The following is a 23,575-nucleotide window of genomic DNA, read 5'->3' as shown; positions in this document are numbered from 1 at the left end:
TTGAGACTTAGGATCTCGACACAGAAGTGGAACAGCTGTGCCCTACTCTTCACGGAGACATGGCTAAACACTAACATCCCCGACTCGGCTATTCAGATTGCCGGCTGGACTGTATACCGGGCCGACCGAACTGCTAACTCCGGCAAAGACAAAGGTGGAGGTGTGTGTACTTACGTGAGTAACTCTTGGTGTACCTCTGTTATTATCACAGAACAACATTGCTCTCCGGATTTGGAGTTTATTTCTTTGCAATGTAGACCGTTTCCTCTTCCAAGAGAATTCACTGTGGTGTTTCTCCTCACTGTCTACATTCCTCCCCAAGCTAACGCTAAGATGGCACTGAGCAAACTTTATGACAGCATCAGCGACTTGCAAAATTCTCACCCCGACGCTGTGTTCATTATAGCTGGAGACTTTAACCATGCTAAATTGAAGTCTGTTCTGCCTAAATTCTATCAGTTTGTGGATTTTCCAACCAGAGGAAAGAATACACTAGACGTTGTTTACTGTAACATTGCCAACGCATACAAGGCATCCCCCCCCCCCCACCTCGGATGCTGCGACCACATTCCTCTGTTCTTAACCTCTGCATATAAGCCTCTCCATTGCCAGGTCAAAGCCTACTAGCCAGATCATCAGAGTCTGGCCTGAAGGAGCTATTGAATGCTTGCAAGACTGTTTTGAGGACGCTGACTGGGAACTTTTTAATTCTATCTCTACCTTGGATAGACAATCAGACCTAAATACATATGCATCTTCTGTTCTGGATTACATTAGCTTCTGTGTAGACAATGTTACCACCCACAAGACCATTCGCACCTTTCCAAATCGCAAGCCCTGGATGAACAGACAAGTCCAGAACCTGCTGGCAATCCGAGACAAGGCTTTTCACTCCGGCGACCAGGCAGCCTACACAGTAGCCAGGGCCAACCTGAAGAGGGGCATCAGGGAAGCTAAGCGCTCCTATAAAGAAAAAATAGAGCAGCACTTTGTGGACTCTGACCCCAGACGCATGTGGCAGGGCATCAAATCCTACACCGATTACAAGAGCACCATCCCCTGTCTGCCCAGCTCTCACAACCCTACCCTCCCTGATGACCTCAACAAATTCTTTGCACGGTTTGATGAGGGACCCATTCCCCAACCCCCCCCCCATTGAACTTATGGACACTGCATCACATGCACTGGTGCTAAGCGAACACGAGGTTAGGCGGGCCCTCGGCAGCATTAACCCTCGCAAAGCACCAGGACCAGACGGAGTTCCCGGAAAGGTCCTAAAATACTGTGCAGGCCAACTAAGCACAGTCTTCACTAACCTGTTCATCATCTCCCTGGACCAAGCTGCAGTCCCCACCTGCCTTAAAACCAGCACCATTGTTCCTGTCCCCAAGCAGGCGGCCATCAAGTCTCTGAATGACTATCGCCCAGTAGCACTCACGCCCATTGTGATGAAGTGCTTTGAACAACTGGTGCTAGCTCACATCAAATCCAACACCTCCCCCCCCCATCCCTCGACCCACATCAGTTTGCATACAGGACTAACAGATCAACGGAGGACGGTATTTCATGGGCCCTTCACACTGCCTTCTCACACCTGGAGGAACCAAACAGTTATGTGCGTATGCTATTCATTGACTATAGCTCGGCGTTTAACACCATCCCCCCTCTCAAGCTGGCCACTAAGCTGTACAACCTCGGCTTCAGTCCCCAGCTCTGCAGATGGATACTGGACTTCCTCAGTAATGCCGCTTTTCCACTACAAACGCGGCTGAGCCGTGCCGTGCCGAGTCGAGCTGAGTCGGGCTGAGCGGGGCTGTTGAAGTTGCATTTCAACTACAACCGCGCTGAACCGTGCTGGCTGGAAGTGGGTGGACACATTGGGTGGAGTTAGCGAAAGTGGGTGGACGTCATGTGATGTCGTTAAGCAGCGCAAACAGTGACATCAGTGACAGTGGCGGAACAAGTCAGAGCCGGGCCGGGGGCGGGGCAAATGACCGGGCCCTTTATTAAAGCTTATCATAACATCATTTTAGGCTACAAAATGTCCGCAACTGCGGTGTTTACCAATTTCAACACTACCGGGTGCAACTATGTTATTTAGTACATCAAGTCCTTCAAACAAACATGTAACTCAGAAACAAAAAACATTAGGATACTGTACATGGCTCATAATAAAACATCAATAGCCTATACTGCGCACATTATTTGAAGGGCATACGAATGAGCGCTCAGAGTGGTGACAGGAAGAGTCAGAAATAAAAGGAGGGCGGTGCAAACCTCACTGAATGCACTGTGTTTACCAATTTCAACACTACGGGGTGCAACTATGTTATTTTGTACATTAAGTCCTTCAAACGAACATGTAACTCAGAAACAAAAAAACATTCGGCGACATACTGTACATGGCTCATAATAAAACATCAATAGCCTACTGCGCGCATTATTTGAAGGGCATACGGCGAGCCTTGCGCTCCGCGAACTCGTCCACGATGCTCTGTATGTCACTGATTCAGTGAGCTTTTAAGCGGTAGTCTCACGACCCGAATAGTAAACAATAAACATGGAGGACATGGAGTCGTTAGTGTTGCTGGTCTTGGTGCTGTGGCTTGTTGACTACGCGGACAGATACTGGCAAGAGCGTATAGATGAGGCGAGGCGCATAAGGCTTCAGAAATTCTCGTAATTCATAATTATTCTTCTTCCGGGTTTGCGGTGTTTACAGATCCCAGCGCGCTCGCGGGGCGTGTGTGGGCATGTGAGGACACGCCTCCTCACCAATCAGTGCACAGGGGAGTGTCTGCTCACGCCTCCAGCCTCAGTCGGCTCGCTTTGGCTCGCTTCAGCCCCACTCCAAAACTGTGCAAGTTTTAGGGGCTAAGCAGGGCTGAAACGAGCTGAGTCGTGCTGGTTTTTGGTAGTCGAAACGCGAGCCGTGTCGGGCTGAAGTGAGCTGAAGCGAGCTGAAGTGAGCTGAAAAAGGGTAGTGGAAAAGGGCCATAACAGACCTCAGTCTGTGCGCATGGGCAAACTCCACTCAAGACCCATCACCTTGAACACAGGCGTGCCGCAGGGATGTGTGCTCAGCCCCCTTCTCTACTCCCTCTTCACACATGACTGTGTTCCTAAGCACAGCACGAACACAATCGTGAAGTTTGCTGACGATACAACTGTGATTGGCCTGATTTCCAACAACAACGAGTTGGCCTACAGGGAAGAGGTGGAGCACCTGGCACGTTGGAGCCAAGATAACAACCTGGCCCTGAACTCCAAGAAGACGAAGGAGGTGATCTTGGACTTCAGGCGGTGTGGCCAGGGTGACCACCACCAATCCATCAGCATTGGAGGGGAGTCAGTGGAGGTGGTGCAGAGCTTTAGGTTCCTGGGAGTTCACATAAGCCAGGACCTGTCATGGGCCACCAACACCTCGACAATAGCCAAAAAGGGGGCCCAAAGGCTGCATTTCCTGCGGACACTGAAGAAGGCCCAATTACCACAAAATCTGCTCATCAATTTCTACCGCTGCACCGTTGAATCAGTCATTACATACTGCATTACATCATGGTACTCCAACTGCACCTCCGATAACAAGAAGACGCTACAGCGCATCATTAAAACGGCACAGAGGATCATTGGCAGTCAACTCCCCACACTTGAGGAGATCCATCACACACGCTGCACAAACAGAGCAATAAACATACTGAAGGATCACACACACCCCGGTCACAGGCTCTTCACCATGCTGCCATCTGGCAGACGCTTCAGGACGCTGCGCAGCCGCACTACAAGACTGAAGAACAGTTTCTATCCTACTGCCATCAGACTTTTGAACTCCATGCATCACCTGCCCCCTCTCATTACTTCAGGATGTGCTGAACTGTGAGATGCCAGTGGTCCCCCCAGGCTGGGAAACCTGGAGGTATGTGTGTGTGTGCCTGTAGCCACAGGCTGTGTGTGTGTGTGCGCGCGTGGGGTGGGGGTAGGGGGGGGATGTCTGTCCAATAGTGTGATCACTGTACTTACAATAGTGCACTTACACTGTACAATAGTGTACATTACTGATACTGACCCCTGCTTTCCTGGACTGTGTAGTGGGGACTGTGCAATAAGACCCTGTGCATTGGTCTGGGTAACTATACTGCATTCTGTGGCCACAGCTTTGTAATGTAATATGATGACTCACTTGCACCTTACTTATTACTATTACTATTTATACCTCTATTTTTAACTTACCAACTGTGTGTGTGTGTGTGTGTATATGTCCCATACCAACATTAATCTATCTCTACTGCGCTGCTAACTTGGTCAGTGAATACCTGAACCCTGCACCTATTTATTATTTATCTTAATTTTATTAAGATATTAATAATTTTATTTTAATATTATTTATCTTAAACCTTACCATATACATTTGATTGTATATATTTATTGTGTATCTTATATTTTCTATATATATTTTAAATATTGATGTACAGTACCTATATTGTTTAAACTACTTAATTTACTTATTATTTTATGGGCATCTGTGGGCTGTTTCTAAACGACATCTCACTGTACTTGTATGGTGACAAAGTACTACTACTACAATAAATAAATGACCAAGTATAATATTTTTGTCTCTTTGTTTAACTGGGTTCTCTTTATCTACTTTTAGGACTTGTGTGAAAATCTGATGATGTTTTAGGTCATATTTATGCAGAAATATAGAAAATTCTAAAGGGTTCACAAACTTTCAAGCACCACTGTACTTACTATCATGACTATAGCACCCAAAATATGTCCAACATGCTTTCTGTATTTAACCATTTATGAGAGAGAAAGCATTAGGAGCTTCATATTGACTAGGAATCAACTTGAAAAAAATTAATTATTCCTTAAAAATCATATCGCAGCCAAGGCCTACCCTGCTCCCACGTTTGCTTATAAGTCCTTTGTCGTTTCTCCTTCTTGTACGCTTTATCGGCGGCCTTTTTCTCCTCTTCAGACCGAGGTCGCTTTGTCCCCGTCTCTGGCGGTTTCTGTACACCTTTCAGAAAATTCCACATCGCAACGTAGCTTTGGCAGATGTAGATGTAAACAACAACAAAAACACGTGTTTAAATGGGCGATAATGTGGCCACATCTATTGAATTTGATAACGTGATTACCGTGATGTTATATGCATGCGCAGTAGTGCAAAAACTGACAGCCTGACTCGTACACGATATGATTCGGAATTCTTCTGTATTCTCCGTCCTGACGATAAACACATCGATGAACACAGACGGCACACGCTTAATATGTGGCGGCTTTAGTTGACAGTGTGTCTGAATCTTCGCTTCATATATATTTTTTATTTTCAACTAGCCAGCCAGGCTGGCTAGTGACAGGAATTACCCGCCAAATTACAAATTAAGTCGCCTCGGGCGACCGGACCACCGCGAATTTCGAGCCGTGTGGAGGGTGGATAACGCACCCAGTGATGTTCAACTTGTTGACCTCCAGCCTGACACACTACTGTCCGAGCACTTTGTCAGTTTCACTGCTGGGTTTTTATTCTTCTTTCAAAGAAAAGAGCATTTTACACTTGAGAAAGCATGCTAGGAAGATGTTGGTTCTCTTTGGATCTACCTACATATGTGAAGAAACATTCTCAGTGATGAAATTTAACAGACACAGAGCCTCTCTCAATGATGATCACCTGGTAGCTACACTACACATATCCAGCTCAGATGCTCAAGCCAACTTCAGTGCACTTGTTCAAGCCCAAGAGAGACTATATTTCTCTCACTGAACAAGAAATGAATAACTGAAAAACAGTAAATGTGGTAACTGGACAACAACCAAATAGAAATAACACAACTTGTTTACAGTTGATTAAATGCTGCTCTTTGAAATACTGCAGAAATCATGCACATTTTCAAGGTTGTAATGTTGTTAAAAGAATGTTAAAAATAAAATTAAATAATATAATATTTGGCCTGCTCTACATTTTTCATAGCCGAATCAAAACCAGACAATTTACTGTTGTTTTAACAAAGTTAAGTTGAGCAGGGTTAAGTTCAGACTGTTGGTTTGGCCTTCCACGACAGTCCAAGTTTCTCATGTGGCCCCTTGGGAAAACAGGTGCTATTTGTAAAATTATATTTATTCAAAATCTATTTGGATTTCATAAGCCTGTGTTCCTGCCAGGTGATGCAATCTGCATATACTTTGATTGCTAAATAAAGCACTTGATATGGCACCAATGAAATATTGTATAATTAAATAATATTGGCTGGCTTTTTTCATGGTACATCAGATATATTCCATTCAGCTAGCATGATACTGAATGAGTGGAAGACAAGTTCAATATTATGCTAGCTGAATGGAATACATCTGATGTACCATGAAAAAAGCCATTATTATTATTATTATTATACGTACATACTCTCTTCATATCAGCATTCTCGAAGGCCAGTGTTACCTTACCTGCGAGTTAGCGCTTTCAGCGTAACAGTGAAGTCACCTTCCAGCTGATGTAGCATTCATCAGTAGTGTTAGTGAATGCTAATAAAGCAGTCAAGCCAGTGCTATCAAGTAGCACAGGCTAATGACCGAGAAAATAAGATTTCTGTCTCCAGACTTTTCTTCCACGCATACTCGCCACAGTATTTTTCACTCATACTTAAGTATTCATTTCCCTGTGTAATTCGCTTTGTTACTTTTAAAGTCAACATTGACAACTACATACAACGGAGTTACCTAGCAGCCAAAATTCTCTCTAAATCTTCAGTTTTTAAATGAAGCAAGCCTGGCAGCCATGTTTGTTTACAAATTGTCACAGTCACTCGCTAGTGCGAAAGTTTTGCGTCTCCGATGTGTCTCTTTTTTTCCATTTTTTTTTTATGTCCACTGGTATGTTTTTCTCTTGTAAATATGCGTGAAGAATACTTAACGACATTTTGGTAGCCTTCCGGGTGTTCAACGCGTCTTTCCCGTCGGACAAAGAAATGCTTCTGCACATGCGCAGCAGAAAAGTTTCTCACTGGATATTTGCATCAGCTCTGACGTGATGTCATGACAACGGGCAATATTGTAAACCATATTCAATGCTTGTTCTCCATTGGGCAGAGTGGCAGAATACATGTAGGATAATCGATATGCTAATAATATTGCATGCTATTGAACCAAATGAATGAAACCCACTAGAAGGGAATAGAATGCATGTTTTTATTCCATGGAAAAAGTGTCCTGTATGTATAATAATATTGTATATGAACCATCAAATTGTGTAATGTGTATTTCGCGTCAGTAAATTGCTGCATTGTCTTATGACAGTGATGCCAATAATGAGAGATGCATCACAGTTATGAATGTATATTTAGTCCTTTCTTTGACACCACATGCCATGCACCAGGAACACCACCACAACCTTTATTATGGTGTGACTCTGCTGGGTGCCTGGTGGACAGCAGTGAACCAGCACTTTCACTTTACATCATTACTATAGAGTTGTGATCGAATATCGAACTTGATATGTCAAACAGTTGTCTGGTTTCATCTTTCACGTCCAACTAGGTTGAAAACATTTAGTATTTGTTTAATTATTTTTTATCTATTGTCCCAGGTGGAGGATCATGGATTGATTGATGAAGAAAAAGTGCGAGAGGAAGCAGAAGCTCATCAACATTCTGAAGATGTTCTTGGTAATTACACATTCTGAAGTAATACCACTAACAGTATGTACCAGTGTTCAGTAACAATCATTATTTTGCCCTTTCTCCTTTTAGTGCCTGCTAACAGGGCTTACACAGTGGGAATCATTAAGCCAGATGTTGTTGCACATGGGAAGACAGATGAGATTATTATGAAGGTACATGCTAAGTACAATACAGCAATTTATACCACTGTAGTACTGGATTCTTCAAGCTGATGGTGGAAAAATGTTGATTAATTTTCTATAACAGCAGCTCTGATGTTAGTGCTAGCTGCCAGGTAAATTGCAAGTTTGTACAGTATATTATTGAACTTGCTCCATTGTTCTAAAACATGTAATTGTTGACATGGTGATTTTTATTTTATTTTTTGTGAGATGATCTTGATTTAAGATTTTTGGAAGGAGTCTCCAGTATTGGTGCTTTGTAACAGTCAGAACTGATGTCTATCTGTTGTCACCCAAATGAGGACAGGTTCCCTTTCGAGTGTAGTTCCTGTTAAGATTTCTTCCTCATGTCGTATGAGGGAGTTTTTCCTTGGCACCATCACCACATGCTTGCTTACTAAGGATAAATAAATTTATTAGGGATAAAATTATTAGTTCATATGTTTAAAGTTTTTATTTTTCTGTAAAGCTGCTTTGTGACAATGTCTATTATTAAAAGTAAATAACAAATAAATTGACTTGACTAATCTCATCATCTCTAGCCGCTTTATCCTGTTCTACAGGGTCTAATACTGTTGCTTTTTCCACATCATTAAATGAAACTATGAAAGGATAAAAATGTCATAATTTTAAGAAATAATGTTAAAAACTTGCCATGGTATAAGAGAAATAAAATCCCTGAAAGCCCCTGAGTATTTGAGTTTGTATAATAATCACAATCCCTGCAATAATAATAAATCTGTGTTTTTTTTTAAACTCAGATTCAGGGTGCAGGCTTTGAGATCCTGGCTCATGAGGAGCACACAATGAGTGAATCTGAGGCTCAGAAGTTTTATCAGCACAAAGAAGCAGAGGTGGTGTCATCTGCATATTGCACAAGAGTCCGGTTATCTGGCTGTCTTATCACCCTCTCGTGTATATATACGTTCAGCTTTTCTGGATGAGTGCTTTTGATATGATTTTTTTTTCTACAGTTGCTGAAGGTCCCACTGAGCTCATACAGGCTCATTTGGATAGTTGTGTTCGTTATACAGAACAAATGATATGTAGTCTTTGTACTGCAAAATGGCTACATTCACTATAGCCCTGTGATAGTGTTCTTTTTGGAGGCATACTATGTGGAAGACTAAGAATAGAGCTGCAGACAATGTGCATGTTCCTACTTTTGCTTACTCTGCAGAACCACCAAACAGCATGGAACTGAGCTTCAGGTTGTCTTTGACATAGATCAGTAATGTGCATACTTCGTGTGTGTGTGTGTGTGTGTGTGTGTTCCCAGCCATACTTTCAGGACCTGATCCGTTTCATGTCCAGTGGTCCCTCCCATGTTCTGGTCATTTCTAATCCAGAGGGTACTGATGATGTCATCTCAGCCTGGCAGACATTCCTGGGACCAGCAGGTATAGAAGAGGCCAAGAGGGAGCATCCAGAGAGGTATACATTAAATAAAACTCATCATATAGATTATGAAAAAGTTTTCATTAAAGACTTCAGCCTTTCTCAACCAACTGTGTATATACCATGATTTAATTTAGAAACTTCCATTCTATTGCAAAATCTTAATTTTATTAATAATAATCAAATGCTAAAAAAGCTTAGCTGTATTATGATGTTATTAAATTATGATACATTATGATACTGTATTAAATAATAGATTGTATGAAGACGCATTTGGTCAGGCACAGTATTTAATTTATTTTAACCTATTTTATTTATTTCATTTTGTATTTGAGTAATTTCTGATCTTACGCTTATTGTTGTACTTTTCATCTTTTGCCCTTGTCCATTCAAAAACATTACTTTTTATCATTAATTTTAATGACTTAGTTATACAACACTTTTTACATAAAAAGCATTGTATAAAATGCTTGTTGTTATAAAAGTATAAATATTGAGGAATCTTAGGGTTGTGAGGTCCTAACTGAAAAAAAAATTGTTAGAAGAGGAGGGTCACTAGTCACCCAAGATATATTAACCTTTAACCTTTTTTTAAGTTACATTTTCTAAAACCAGTTTTCCAATTGTTGGTACCTGTAGGTAATGAGAACGCTGATTACCTTATGCAACCATATTTACAAAACAAAATGCGCAAGAAAGTGTGTGAGTGAACAACACTCATAGCTCACTGATTCTTGGGATTTTGGATAAAACAGGTTTTAATTTTGAAAATAAGTTACTTAAATTACAAAATCTAAAGGTATATCAGTATAGGACAAGGCCTTGGCTGTTCAGCAATGTACCGGTGCAAGCTCCTCATTTTGTATTTTTTTTTCATAAAATGGGCATTTTTTTCAGCTATTACTTTGTTTTTGTCAACACTGTCAGACACAAAAAGCAAATTATTTTGTATATATTTGGTCTAATATGTATTTAGAGTTTTTAAATCATTATCTGGCATTCTTAGCACACATACACTGTTAAAAGTTGAATATTCACTTTTCAGCTTTTATACAGTTTCACGTGTACTCCTTTAAAGATCTAATATTATACACTATTTACTTTCAGCCTAAGGAGACAAAGTAATGTTTTTTTTATTTAACAAACTTATTTTTGCATTAAAAGAGACTATTACTTTCATAACTCAACAGCACTGAAGAAACATGTTGTAAGCATATTCATTTACAACAAATAAAACTCCCTCTGACAGTGGTGACTTTAGAACTGACGGTGGTGACAGTGGCCTCATTACAACACAATTCCAAATTTCAATTCCAAAGTCGATGGCTTTTTGCTTAACAACTTTATTTAACTATTTGGTCCAAAAAAATAACACGCCTGAGCAATGTAATAACATTTTTTCAAGGAATATAGGCCTAAGGTACAATTAAGCAATATCATTTTTAAAAGTACTCCATCCCCATATAATCAAATATCAAATCATCATAGTAAGAAATAATGTTATTACCAGTGGGAATAATGTACAATGCATCACTAACATCTTAAACTGTCATCTAGTGCCCCCTACTCATAAAATAATACATTAACACAAATTCTGTAAACTGGACTGTAAACTGTATTGGACGTGAACAGATGATAAAACAACAAAAACAAGAACAAAACAAACTATATCTGTTATTAACTAAAAACAAAAAAAAAAACTAAATTATTGTGAGCAAACATTCAATAAGAAATTCTGTGTACAAAACACATCTGGCACAATAATAAAAATAATAATTCATATGTGAACTCCTTTGAGTATTCCCTGATAGCTGCTGCCTAGCCATAACTTCCTAAAATACATAAAGTCAAAGTTGAGTGTAATGACTATGAAATTGAGGGAGATGTTATGAATGTTGGGTTTGGTTAAACATTCTAAAGCCATTTCCATTTGGCTTTAGTCATTGGAGAAGGGACACTGTATACTATGTGCTATATAGGTAGGTAGTAGGTGCCCTATGTGCATCCCAAATGACATAAGCCAAATGAAGATGGCATAATAGTGAATTGAGAGAGGAAAGGCACACTACATCCCCTAAGGGTTGGACAATAGGGAAGAAATGGAGGAGGAATTATATAAATAATGAAACATCACGTCATATTGGTATTTATTGTGATCAACAATTATGTTCTAGCCTCCGTTGAGGGCCATTTGGAGGTTTTTGTCACCACCGTCAGACAGAAAATCTGACGGTGGTGACAAAAACTTACTCTTTCACATGATGTGCAGGAGTTGTTCACATTAGCCATCTTGTTTTCCCTCTGTTGCTAGCTACTTCAGACCTCTTCTTAAAAAGTATAAATTTGTCAATCTAATCTAATATTTTTTTATACAAAAGTGATGGTGTTGACATGCTATGGTTGTGACTGTAGCAGTGTCCAAAAATATGAACAAGTTTAAGAGAAAATACCAAACTTACAGGAGCTTGAGTAATCTGGAAGCATGCAGTAGAGCTGAAGGTTTGAAAAGAGGGTCCTCAGGAATATAGTTGACCTTGTAGTTGCCTGATTTTATTGCTTTTTGTAAATATCTGACAGTGGTGACGAATATGTGGGACACGTTTTGAGCAACCACAAAATAATAGTAAACATCGTTCAAAACTCACTGTTTGCAGTTTTAAAAACATATAACAATGTATTCTTTCATGTAGTAAAGGTATTATTCAATTAAATTATTACTTTTTGTTTTTTTCATCAAGTTGAAATGATTAGCTCCTATCCGAGGACAACTGATTTTGTAGGCAGTGGCCAGCATATCATTAAAATTAATAAAAAATAAAAACAATCCTATAAAAGAACCTTACATAAGACCCCCTGATTATAACTTTAATTTTTTTATTTATGAAAATGTTATTAATTTCCAACAGACTTGGCACTTTTCTTAGTGGGACACGTTTTTGCCAAAGTTTCAAGAATCAGTGAGCTGCCAGTTTTTCATTATGTCCTCTCCTTTCATTTCCACAGGTCCGCTGAGGTAACATGGTGTGTGCTTGTTGATTTTGTTTGTTTGTTTGTTTGTTTGTAATAAAGTGTGGCCACAAATGAATATTCAGGTCACAAGTTACTCTTTCCATGCCACAAACTAAGTATCTCATGGTCACCAATTATTATCTTTCAGTCAAGTTACATTGTGTAAATTAAACCCACCATTCCATGTGTTGTCAGAATGTTTTCTGTAATACATGGCCTCCAATTAATTATTTAGCAGGGATGGGCATAAAAGCCTATTCACTTTGAGAATTTAGTTCAGGTGGCCCAGGCTATATACGTACATGTTGCAATGCCAATTAATTTTTTTTTTTATGCATTATTCCATCATGTGAACTATTATCAGTCATCTCCATGCTTAGGTTCCTGTGGCCACAATATTCCAATTCAATTAATTTCTTTGTGCCTCACTCAGTTTAAAATAAAACACTTGCCACAGTTTAAGTTTTTGGTAGCCACCAAAAAAAAAAAAAATTGAGAAACTTGGTGAGCTCAAAATATTCATTCATGGCACCTTATTTAAAATCAGCACCATGTCACCTCAGTGGCTTTATACATTTCTACATAAAATGAAGGAAGAACTGAGGATAGTAGGGCTAGAGGCTACCAAGAGATTACAAAAATTTTAAAACCTAATGTAAGGAGGTGAGAACCATATTGCTGCAGTCTCACACATTCACATCAAGTCAAGTCAACTTTGTCAAATATGCTATACACGCTCGACATACAGCACAGATGAAATTTCAGTCCTCTCTGACCCATGGTGCAAACAGGCAATGCAATAAATAAAAATAGAATAATTGAAAAAACAAACAATATAAACAGTATAAACACTCTAGATAAGAACTAGACATAGACTAAACACTCAGACAAACAATATAAACACTCTGGATAAGAACTAGACATAGACTAAACACTCAGACAAACAATATAAACAGTGTAAACACTAGATAAGAACTAGACAAAGACTAAACACTCAGACAATATAAACAGTATAAACACTCTAGATAAGAACTAGATGTAGACTAAACACTCATACCGTATACACACACACACACACACGTAAATTGGTGCAAATAAACAAACAGTCAAGGGCACTTGAGGTATAGCAGGTAAACATGAAATAAGCAGTATAAACAAACTAGCAGCTGTTAAGGTGAGGTAGTGCGGAATAGTGCAAATGAGCGAGGTAAAGTGAGCTGTGCGGTCCCTGAGTTCAGTGTGTTAATGAACGATGATATATATATATATATATATATATATATATATATATATATATATATATATACATACATACACATACACGTGTGTGTGTGTGTGTGTTTGGGGGGGGAACTGTGAGGATGACATGTCAGATGCTGAAAGGGGGGCAGGGGGGGTGTGCGAGCAGAATCTGTGGCAGGGGGCAGAGGGGGGAGGAGGGGCAGAACAGGGAGGGAGTTGAGCCTCCTGACTGCCTGGTGAAAGAAACTGTTCTTGAGCCTGCTGGTTTTGGCCCGGAGACTCTGCAGTCTCCTCTCCGACGGCAGCAGACTGAAGAGGCTGTGAGATGGGTGGGTGGGGTCACCTGCAATCCTGATGGCTTTGCGGGTGAGGCGGGAGTTATAAATATCCATTAGAGAAGGGACAGAGACACCAATTATCCTCTCAGCTACTCTCACGATGTGCTGCAGAGACTTGCAGCAGGACCCGGTGCAGGCGCCGTACCACACGGTGATGCAGCTGGTCAGAATGTTCTCGATGGTGCCTCTGTAGAAAGTGTGCATGATGGGGGCCGGGGCTCTTGCTCTCCACATGCCATATAAATAATATAAAAGGGCTTCATTCCCTGGACCATTCCTTTATGAATTTATCTTCTCATCTCATCTCATTATCTCTAGCCGCTTTATCCTGTTCTACAGGGTTGCAGGCAAGCTGGAGCCTATCCCAGCTGACTACGGGCGAAAGGCAGGGTACACCCTGGACAAGTCGCCAGGTCATCACAGGGCTGACACATAGACACAGACAACCATTCACACTCACATTCACACCTACGGTCAATTTAGAGTCACCAGTTAACCTAACCTGCATGTCCTTGGACTGGGGGAAACCGGAGCACCCGGAGGAAACCCACGCGGACACGGGGAGAACATGTAAACTCCGCACAGAAAGGCCCTTGCCGGCCACAGGGCTCGAACCTGGACCTTCTTGCTGTGAGGCAACATGGAACAAAATATGAGAGCGATCAGGAAGAGCAGATGTGTGTTTTTAGTGAAATGATCCCATATTGTTTTCACAGATATGAGTGTTACTGTTAACACTCATATCTGTGAAAACAATATGGGATATAACATATAACAGTATGCATCCTGTGCTTATCGTCAGCTTCCCCTTCTCTCTGTGCTTGCTTAGAACCAGCAGTCTCACATATCTGTTCTTCTTACTTCTTTCTCTCTCTTTCTCTCATGCTTTCTCTTTTTCACTGCTCATTACATTACATTAATGGCATTTTAGTAGACGCTCTTATTCAGAGCAGCCTGGGGAGCAGTTAGGGGTTAGGGGCCTTGCTCAAGGGCACTTTTACCATTCCTGCTGGTCCAGGGAATCGAACCAGTGACCTTTCAGTCCCAAAACTACTTCTCTAACCATTAACCTATGGCTTCCCCCAATGTGGGTCAATTTTTTTCCCCTATAACTCTCAGAATTGTATTTCTTGAATTTTCTCACTGTCTCCTTGCATTTCTGTCTTTTCCCATGACTTTCTCTCTTGGTTCACTTTCCTTTCTCCATGCATCGTTTTCTTCTTCCTCGATTTCACATATCATTCCTCTCACTGATCATATTTCTCCTTTTCTCTCCCAGTTTGCGAGCCCTGTATGGAACTGAGGATCTCTTCAATGCTCTTCATGGCAGTCATAATGGTGAGGAGGCTGGTAGAGAGCTGGCCTTCTTCTTCCCCAACTTCGGACCTCCAGAATCGGAACCAGTGCCTGTGGAGAGGACACTGGCACTCATTCGGCCTGACGCAGCCAGAGAAAACAGAGGCACGTGTCAGAAACATATCTATTTGCATGGAAATGCAACCTACAGGCACAAATATGCAGAGATGGCGAAAAGGAGATATACAGGGTTAGTCAAAATTATGTTAACACTAATGGATTATTTTTCTCCTGAATGTGTGCTGCGCCATGACCGTGAAATGTGTGTTGGGGCTTTAAGTGGTACTGTTGCTCGAACAGGTTGAAACAGTCCTGTAAATCATCTTGCACATATGATGCATGTTTTGTGAATAAATGGTTTCTACCATTTAAGTGTTAACATAATTTTGACTAACTCAAAATATGTATACCATACTGATGGTATATATGGGTGGATGGCCACTGTGCTTCTGCCCAAGGATTTTCTTGGTAAATCTGAAGGGATTCGTAATGAAGGCTGCATGTTTCTGGGCTCTCTCCTGCCCCTCCTTCTATGCCACTCAATGCCTTCTATGCCACTCTCATTGATGCACCCACTGAGAAACCTGAAAGAGCTCTGGTTATAGGAGACTATCATACGGCACGTGAAATTAGCTAGGCCTTTAGGGGCCTTAGTCAGGTGTATACCCAATGCAGCATGGCAATGTAGCTTACAGCAGGTTATGGTCGCTGAATAAATGGTCGCTTTTTATTAGGTAAAGGAGTAGATCTGGGGGGTCCTCAGGTATAAAGAGTTTTGGTAAACTGGGATGTATGGATGCTGTCAGTCCCCCACTCACTTGATCACTTGAGTTTGTTGATGGTGTAGTGGCTGGCTACTTTATGTCCCAGGGTGCCCTCATGCCTGTGTTACCTTCTGGTTCTCCCCTTTTAGTTATGCTGTCATCGTTAGTTTTGCCAGAGTCCCTGCTTGTACTCAGTGCAATATGTATACTGTTCTTACTCATCAGGAGACATTGGGCATACCAAACAACCTGTGCCACCCCCCCACCCCCCAACTCTGTATGTCCCTCTGAGTTACATGTCAATCCTGACACCGTGATACTGACCTCTTCTGTTCCTTGAACCTGCTTGATCCATTCTGATGCCCTATGTCTGGTTGGAGTCTCATCACATCACTCCTGTGGAAGACGACCCCATATGGACAGTCGAAAGTCGCACTTGGAAGATGGATCTGGACACTTACAGTAATGCTTTTATGGCTGAGGACTACAGTTGACTTGCTAACTTTAGGACTGCAGTTGTCATGAGCAGTTTTGCACTTAAGTTTCCATCAATGGACAGTTTATATCTTCAACAAAACAGACTTCATGTTAAAACTGTTAAAATGTAATAATCATGCTATCACCCAAATGAGGATGGGTTCCCTTTTGAGTCTGGTTCCTCTTGGGGTTTCTTCCTCATGTCATCTGAGGGAGTTTTTCCTTGCCACCGTCGCTACAGGCTTGCTCGTTGGGGATAGACTCGGGATAAAATTAGCTCATGTTTAAAGTCACTAAAATTCTGTAAAGCTGCTTTGCGACAATGTCTATTGTTAAAAGCACTATAAAAATAAAACAAACTTGATTTGACCTATGTAATTTACTTAGTGACTTTTAAAATCAACATCGACAACTACACACAACAGAGCTACCTGACACCCTGCTGATAATCCCTTGCAAAATCCTTTGCCCTGTTGCTTTTTTTTGGCTGAGCTGAAGTCCCAGCTCTATAATAGTAACAGTTCACCTGTGTGTGTTTTTTATTTTTATATTTATTTTTATTAGTCAAATGTGTAATAAAAATCCCGATTTGTGTTGGCAGAGGAGATCTTATCAAGGATCCATGAGGCAGGATTTACAGTGACCATGCAGAAGGTGGTAACGCTCACAGAGGATCAGGTCCGCCAATTTTATGATCAGCACCAAGACGGCGAAAACTTCCAAGCCCTTCTCACTAACATGACCAGGTAATCACTTTACATTTGTGTAACATCTGTCTTTGGAAGATTTACAAATTGCTCTACTACTACTCTCAGCTCTTTGGTCAAACATACATTTTATGCAAAATAGCAGAACATGGATCAGCTTGAACACCGTCTCCAAATGAAGCAGAGAAGTAATGAGTTATTATTAGCCAGGACACTTTTTCAATGGAATAAAAACATGTATTCTATTCCCTTCTAGCGGGTTTCATTCATTTGGTTTGATAGCATACAATATTTTTAGCATATCGCTTATCCTATGTGAATTACATCACTCTACCCAATGGAGAACGAGTGTTGAATATGGTTTACGATACTGTATGGTTGTCAAGACAACATGACGTCACACGTCGAAGCTGATGTGAATGTTCTATAAGAGAGTTTTCTGCTGCGCATGCTCAGAAGCATTTCTTTGTGGGCTGGGAAAGAGAAAGACGCGTTGAACACCCGAAAGGTGTTCATTAGACATTCTTCACGCATATTTCCAAGAGAAAAACATACCGACATTGAAAACCTGGAAAAGAGTATGTATTTTTATTAATAAGAATAATAATGGCTTCCTTTCATGATGTATCAGATGTATTCCATTCAGCTAGCATGATATTGAACTTGTCTTCAACTCTTGCAATATCATACGAGCTAAAAGGAATATATCTGATATACTAAGTAGCTCAATGCCAGCCAATATTATTTAAATATTATCACAGTAACAGCTATAAACAGACATTCCCTTACCTATCTTTCTTACTGTCTTCAAATTCCAAAGAAAACTGCAAAGCCCACTGTCTGGAAGACTTACACAGTGCCTTGCAAAAGTATTCATACCCCTTGAACTTTTTCACATTTTTCCACCTTACAACCACGAACTTAAGTTTTGTTTTGAGATTGTGATAGACCAACACAGAGTAGCACATAATTGTGAAGTGAAACGAAAATGATAAATGGTCTTCAAAATCTTAAACAAATAAAAATCTGAAAAATGTGATGTGCATTAGTATTCAGTCCCCCTGCATCAATACTTTGTAGAGCCACCTTTTGCTGCAATTACAGCTGCAAGTCTTTTGTGGTATGTCTGTACCAGTTTTGCACATCTAGACACTGAAATTTTTGCCCATTCTTCTTTGCAAAATAGCTCAAGCTCAGCCAGATTGGATGGATTTTCAATTTTCAAGTCTTGCCACAGATGCTCAATGGGATTTAGGTCTGGACTTTGACTGGGCCATTCTAACACATTGAATATTCTTTGATCTAAACCATTCCATTGTAGCTCTGGCTGTATGTTTAGGGTCATTGCCTTGCTGGAAGGTGAATCTTCTTCCCAGTCTCAAGTCTTTTGCAGCCTCCAACAGGTTTTCTTCCAGGATTGCCCTGTATTTAGCTCCATCCATCTTCCCATCAACTCTGACCAGCTTCCCTGTCCCTGCTGAAGAAAAGCATCCACATAGCATGATGCTGCCACCACCATGTTTCACAGTGGGGATGGCGTGTGTGTAGGGTGATGAGCAGTGTTAGTTTTCCGCCACACATAGCACTTTGCATTTAGGCCAAAAAGTTCAACTTTGGTCTCATCTGACCAAAGCACCTTCTTCCACATGTTTGCTGTGTCCCCTACATGGCTTCTGGCAAACTGCAAACGGGACTTCTTATGCCTGTCTTTCAACAATGTCTTTCTTCTTGCCACTCTTCCAAAAAGGCCAGGTTTGTGGAGTGTATGACTTATAGTTGTCCTGTGCACAGATTCTCCCACCTGAGCTGTGGATTTCTGTAGCTCCTCCAGAGTGTTCATGGGCCTCTTGGCTGCTTCTCTGACCAGTGCTCTCCTTGCTCGCTCTGTTAGTTTAGGTGGATTGTCATGTCTTGGTAGGTTTGCAGTTGTGGCATACTTTTTCCATTTTTGAATGGTGGATTGAACAATGCTTCTTGAGATGTTCAGAGCTTGGGATATTTTTTTATAACCTAACCCTGCTTTAAACTTCTCCAGAACTTTATCCCTGACCTGTCTGGTGAGTTCTTTGGTCTTCATGATGCTGTTTGTTCTTCAGTGTTCTCTAACAAACCACTGAGGCCTTCACAGAACAAGTGTATTTATGCTGAGGGTAAATTACACACAGTAGGACTCTATTAACTAATTAGATGACTTCTGAAGGCAATTGATTGCACTGGATTGTATTTAGAGGTATCTACAGGGGGCTGAATACTAATGCACACCACATTTTTCAGATTTTTATTTGTTTAAAATTTTGAAGACCATTTATCATTTTCATTTCACTTCACAATTATGTGCTACTCTGTGTTGGTCTATCACATAAAATCTCAATACAAAACTTTTAAGTTCGTGGTTGTAAGGTGGAAAAATGTGAAAGTTCAAGGGGTATGAATACTTTTTCAAGGCACTGTAACTACACAAGAAAACTTAAAGGAACAGCTTCATCTCTGACTGTTATAAAGCACTGACACTGGAGACTCCTTCCAAAAATGCTACATAAATGTCTTCTTCCAGAAAACTTCACCAGATCAACAGCTACACATTTTCTAACCTGTGTATGTGAAATGAAACTTCCTTCAACAGTGATGTATTATAAAATATAATTTCCTGTGAATTTGTATGCATGTGTAATATAAAGTGTGTGATCATCTGTGTTGTGTGTAGTGGTCCTGTGCTGGCTCTGGTTCTGGCTAAACAGGGAGCTGTGGAGCACTGGAGAAATCTGCTGGGATCCAAAGACCCAACACAGGCAAAGCAGGAACAACCAAACTGGTACACAGCAGCTGAGTTTATTAGTTTTAATTCAGTGAATGAAACTGTAATTTCTGTCAATAAATGTGGAGTTTGGAAAAATCTAGAATAGTGCATAAAGTTCCCTGTATGCTTTAGTCAGAATACACATGTTCAGAAGGCCATTCAAATGAAGTTCAAATATCACTATACTAAAATAAAAATTCAATTAAGTTACAAAATTCAGAGGAAGTAGATTTTCTTCTTCTCCTCATTTCTTTGCTACAGCCTTGTTTCTAGCCTTTCTGCCAGGTTTACAGTGATGTCATATAGACTCAATAGACCCATGTTTGAGTGATATGAGTTGTTTTTTTTGTTTGTTTGTTTTGAGATTTCCTAAATTATATCCTCTCATGTTAGCTTATGTATGCCATCTAGTTTAAAAAAAAAAAGATTAATAATCCCCTTAGTCAGTTTGTCATGTTTGCTAGTTGGCTAGTGTTAATAGGCATATGAGGTGAAAATTCAAATTCAGTCAAAATTGGTTGAAACTGCTGTCAGTGAATTCAGAATTTAATGCTGAACAACATACATTTTACAGAATTAAAATGTTTATCAGTTCTTGAGATATTAGAAATCAAAGATTGGAGAAACAGCTTAATTTTTGGAAAACTGACGTAATATATTAGTTAACATGGTCCAGAATAGGCCTAATTAACAAATGAGATCAAAGGTTTTTTTAAATAACTTTTATTTAAGATATTTACATGGAAATTGGCAGGCACATAGATGGTTGTAATACAAAATTTTAACAATTAGTAAAAACATTATGCAAATTAGTATTTAATTAGCATTGATTATGCTAATTAGTTTTTTTTTAAATAAAAGATTATTTCTAATACCCTCTTTGTGCTCTGTAGGCCTTTGCATTTCTCAAAAAGTAGGGCCTACGAATTTATATTAAAGAATATAAATGATTATTTCAATTAATATTCACACCTTTCAAGACTAACCTAAAAAAAAAAAAAAGTGAGCCACATCCAATAAACAATTCAGTGATTAATTGAACTGAGATTGACACTCGCATTTCTGACTTCCAGTTTTTTAAATATCATTCTGACCACTAAGATCTTAATATTTTTCAGCAAAACAGTTACATTCGAAAATAGTTATTTATTTACATGAATCAGTTTTGTTTGAACAAAATAAGTAGGTAAAGCTATGAAAACTCACCCGAAAGTCCCGTGAATCTCATCTCATTATCTCTAGTCGCTTTATCCTTCTACAGGGTCGCAGGCAAGCTGGAGCCTATCCCAGCTGACTATGGGCGAAAGGCGGGGTACACCCTGGACAAGTCGCCAGGTCATCACAGGGCTGACACATAGACACAGACAATCATTCACACTCTCATTCATACCTATGGTCAATTTAGAGTCACCGGTTAACCTAACCTGCATGTCTTTGGACTGTGGGGGAAACCGGAGCACCCGGAGGAAACCCACGCGGACACGGGGAGAACATGCAAACTCCACACAGAAAGGCCCTTGCCGGCCCCGGGGCTCGAACCCAGGACCTTCTTGCTGTGAGGCGACAGCGCTAACCACTACACCACCGTGCCACACGTGTGTGTGTATATATATATATATATATATATATATATATATATATTGTGTGTGTGTGTGTATATATATACACACACAAAATTATGTTACACACACAGACGCGCACAGTGTGTGTGTGTATATATATATATATATACACACACACATACATACACATACATACACACACACGTACAGTGGTGCTTGAAAGTTTGTGAACCCTTTAGAATTTTCTATATTTCTGCATAAATATGACCTAAAACATCATCAGATTTTCACACAAGTCCTAAAAGTAGATAAAGAGAACCCAGTTAAACAAATGAGACAAAAATATTATACTTGGTCATTTATTTATTGAGGGAAATGATCCAATATTACATATCTGTGAGTGGCAAAAGTATGTGAACCTTTGCTTTCAGTATCTGGTGTGACCCCCTTGTGCAGCAATAACTGCAACTAAATGTTTCCGATAACTGTTGATCAGTCCTGCACACCGGCTTGGAGGAATTTTAGCCCATTCCTCTGTACAGAACAGCTTCAACTCTGGGATGTTGGCGGGTTTCCTCACATGAACTGCTCACTTCAGGTCCTTCCACAACATTTCCATTGGATTAAGGTCAGGACTTTGACTTGGCCATTCCAAAACATTAACTTTATTCTTCTTTAACCAATCTTTGGTAAAACGACTTGTGTGCTTAGGTTCATTATCTTGCTTCCTGACCCACCTTCTCTTGAGATTCGGTTCATGGACAGATGTCCTGACATTTTCATTTAGAATTCGCTGGCATAATTCAGAATTCATGGTTCCATCAATGATGGCAAGCCGTCCTGACCCAGATGCAGCAAAACGGGCCCAAACCATGATACTACCACCACTATGTTTCACAGATGGGATAAGGTTCTTATGCTGGAATGCAGTGTTTTCCTTTCTCCAAACATAACGCTTCTCATTTAAACCAAAAAAATCTATTTTGGTGTCATCCGTCCACAAAATATTTTTCCGATAGCCTTCTGGCTTGTCCACGTGATCTTTAGCAAACTGCAGATGAGCAGCAATGTTCTTTTTGGAGAGCAGTGGCTTTCTCCGTGCAACCCTGCCATGCACACCATTGTTGTTCAGTGTTCTCCTGATGGTGGACACATGAACATTAACATTAGCCAGTGTGAGAGAGGCCTTCAGTTGCTTAGAAGTTACCCTGGGGTCCTTTGTGACCTTGCCGACTATTACATGCCTTGCTCTTGGAGTGATCTTTGTTGGTTGACCACTCCTGGAGAGGGTAACAATGGTCTTGAAGTTCCTCCATTTGTACACAATCTGTCTGACTGTGGATTGGTGGAGTCCAAACTCTTTAGAGATGGTTTTGTAACCTTTTCCAGCCTGAAGTGCATCAGCAACGCTTTTTCTGAGGTCCTCAGAAATCTCCTTTGTTCATGCCATGTTACACTTCCACAAACATGTGATGTGAAGATCAGACTTTGATAGATCCCTGTTCTTTAAATAAAACAGGGTGCTCACTCCCACCTGATTGTCATCCCATTGATTGACAACACCTGACTCTCATTTCACCTTCTAATTTTAACTGCTAATCCTAGAGGTTCACATACTTTTGCCACTCACAAATATGTAATATTGGATAATTTTCCTCAATAAATAAGTGACCAAGTACAATATTTTTGTCTCATTTGTTTAACTGGATTCTCTTTATCTACTTTTAGGACTTGTGTGAAAATCTGATGATGTTTTAGGTCATATTTATGCAGAAATATAGAAAATTCTAACGGGTTCACAAACTTTCAAGCACCACTGTACGTGTGTGTGTGTGTGTGTGTGTGTGTGTATGTGTATATATATATATATATATATATATATATATATAATGTCTGTGATATAATGTGTGTGTGTATATATATATATTTATATATTGTGTGTGTATATATATATATATATATATATATATATATATACACACACACACATATATAGGGGTATATACACACACATGTATAATATAATTGTGTGTGTGTGTGTGTGTATATATATATATATATATATATATATATATATATATATAT

The 23,575-nt window shown here is 40.1% G+C and overlaps 1 protein-coding gene across 1 annotated transcript in view; it reads left to right on the top strand.

Annotated features, from left to right (window-relative positions):
- Positions 1–23,575, top strand: part of LOC132891137 (thioredoxin domain-containing protein 6-like) — a 51,943-nt gene that overhangs the window by 13,029 nt on the left and 15,339 nt on the right. The window contains exons 6-12 of the mRNA XM_060928597.1: positions 7,586–7,664; positions 7,749–7,831; positions 8,602–8,694; positions 9,120–9,274; positions 15,107–15,288; positions 17,026–17,170; positions 19,836–19,943. Coding sequence (XP_060784580.1) covers positions 7,586–7,664; positions 7,749–7,831; positions 8,602–8,694; positions 9,120–9,274; positions 15,107–15,288; positions 17,026–17,170; positions 19,836–19,943 — 845 coding nt within the window. The remainder of the gene's footprint in view (positions 1–7,585; positions 7,665–7,748; positions 7,832–8,601; positions 8,695–9,119; positions 9,275–15,106; positions 15,289–17,025; positions 17,171–19,835; positions 19,944–23,575) is intronic.

Source organism: Neoarius graeffei, chromosome 9 (genome assembly GCF_027579695.1).
Source record: "Neoarius graeffei isolate fNeoGra1 chromosome 9, fNeoGra1.pri, whole genome shotgun sequence".
NCBI lineage: Eukaryota > Metazoa > Chordata > Actinopteri > Siluriformes > Ariidae > Neoarius > Neoarius graeffei.
This window is presented reverse-complemented; position numbering and strand designations above follow the sequence as displayed.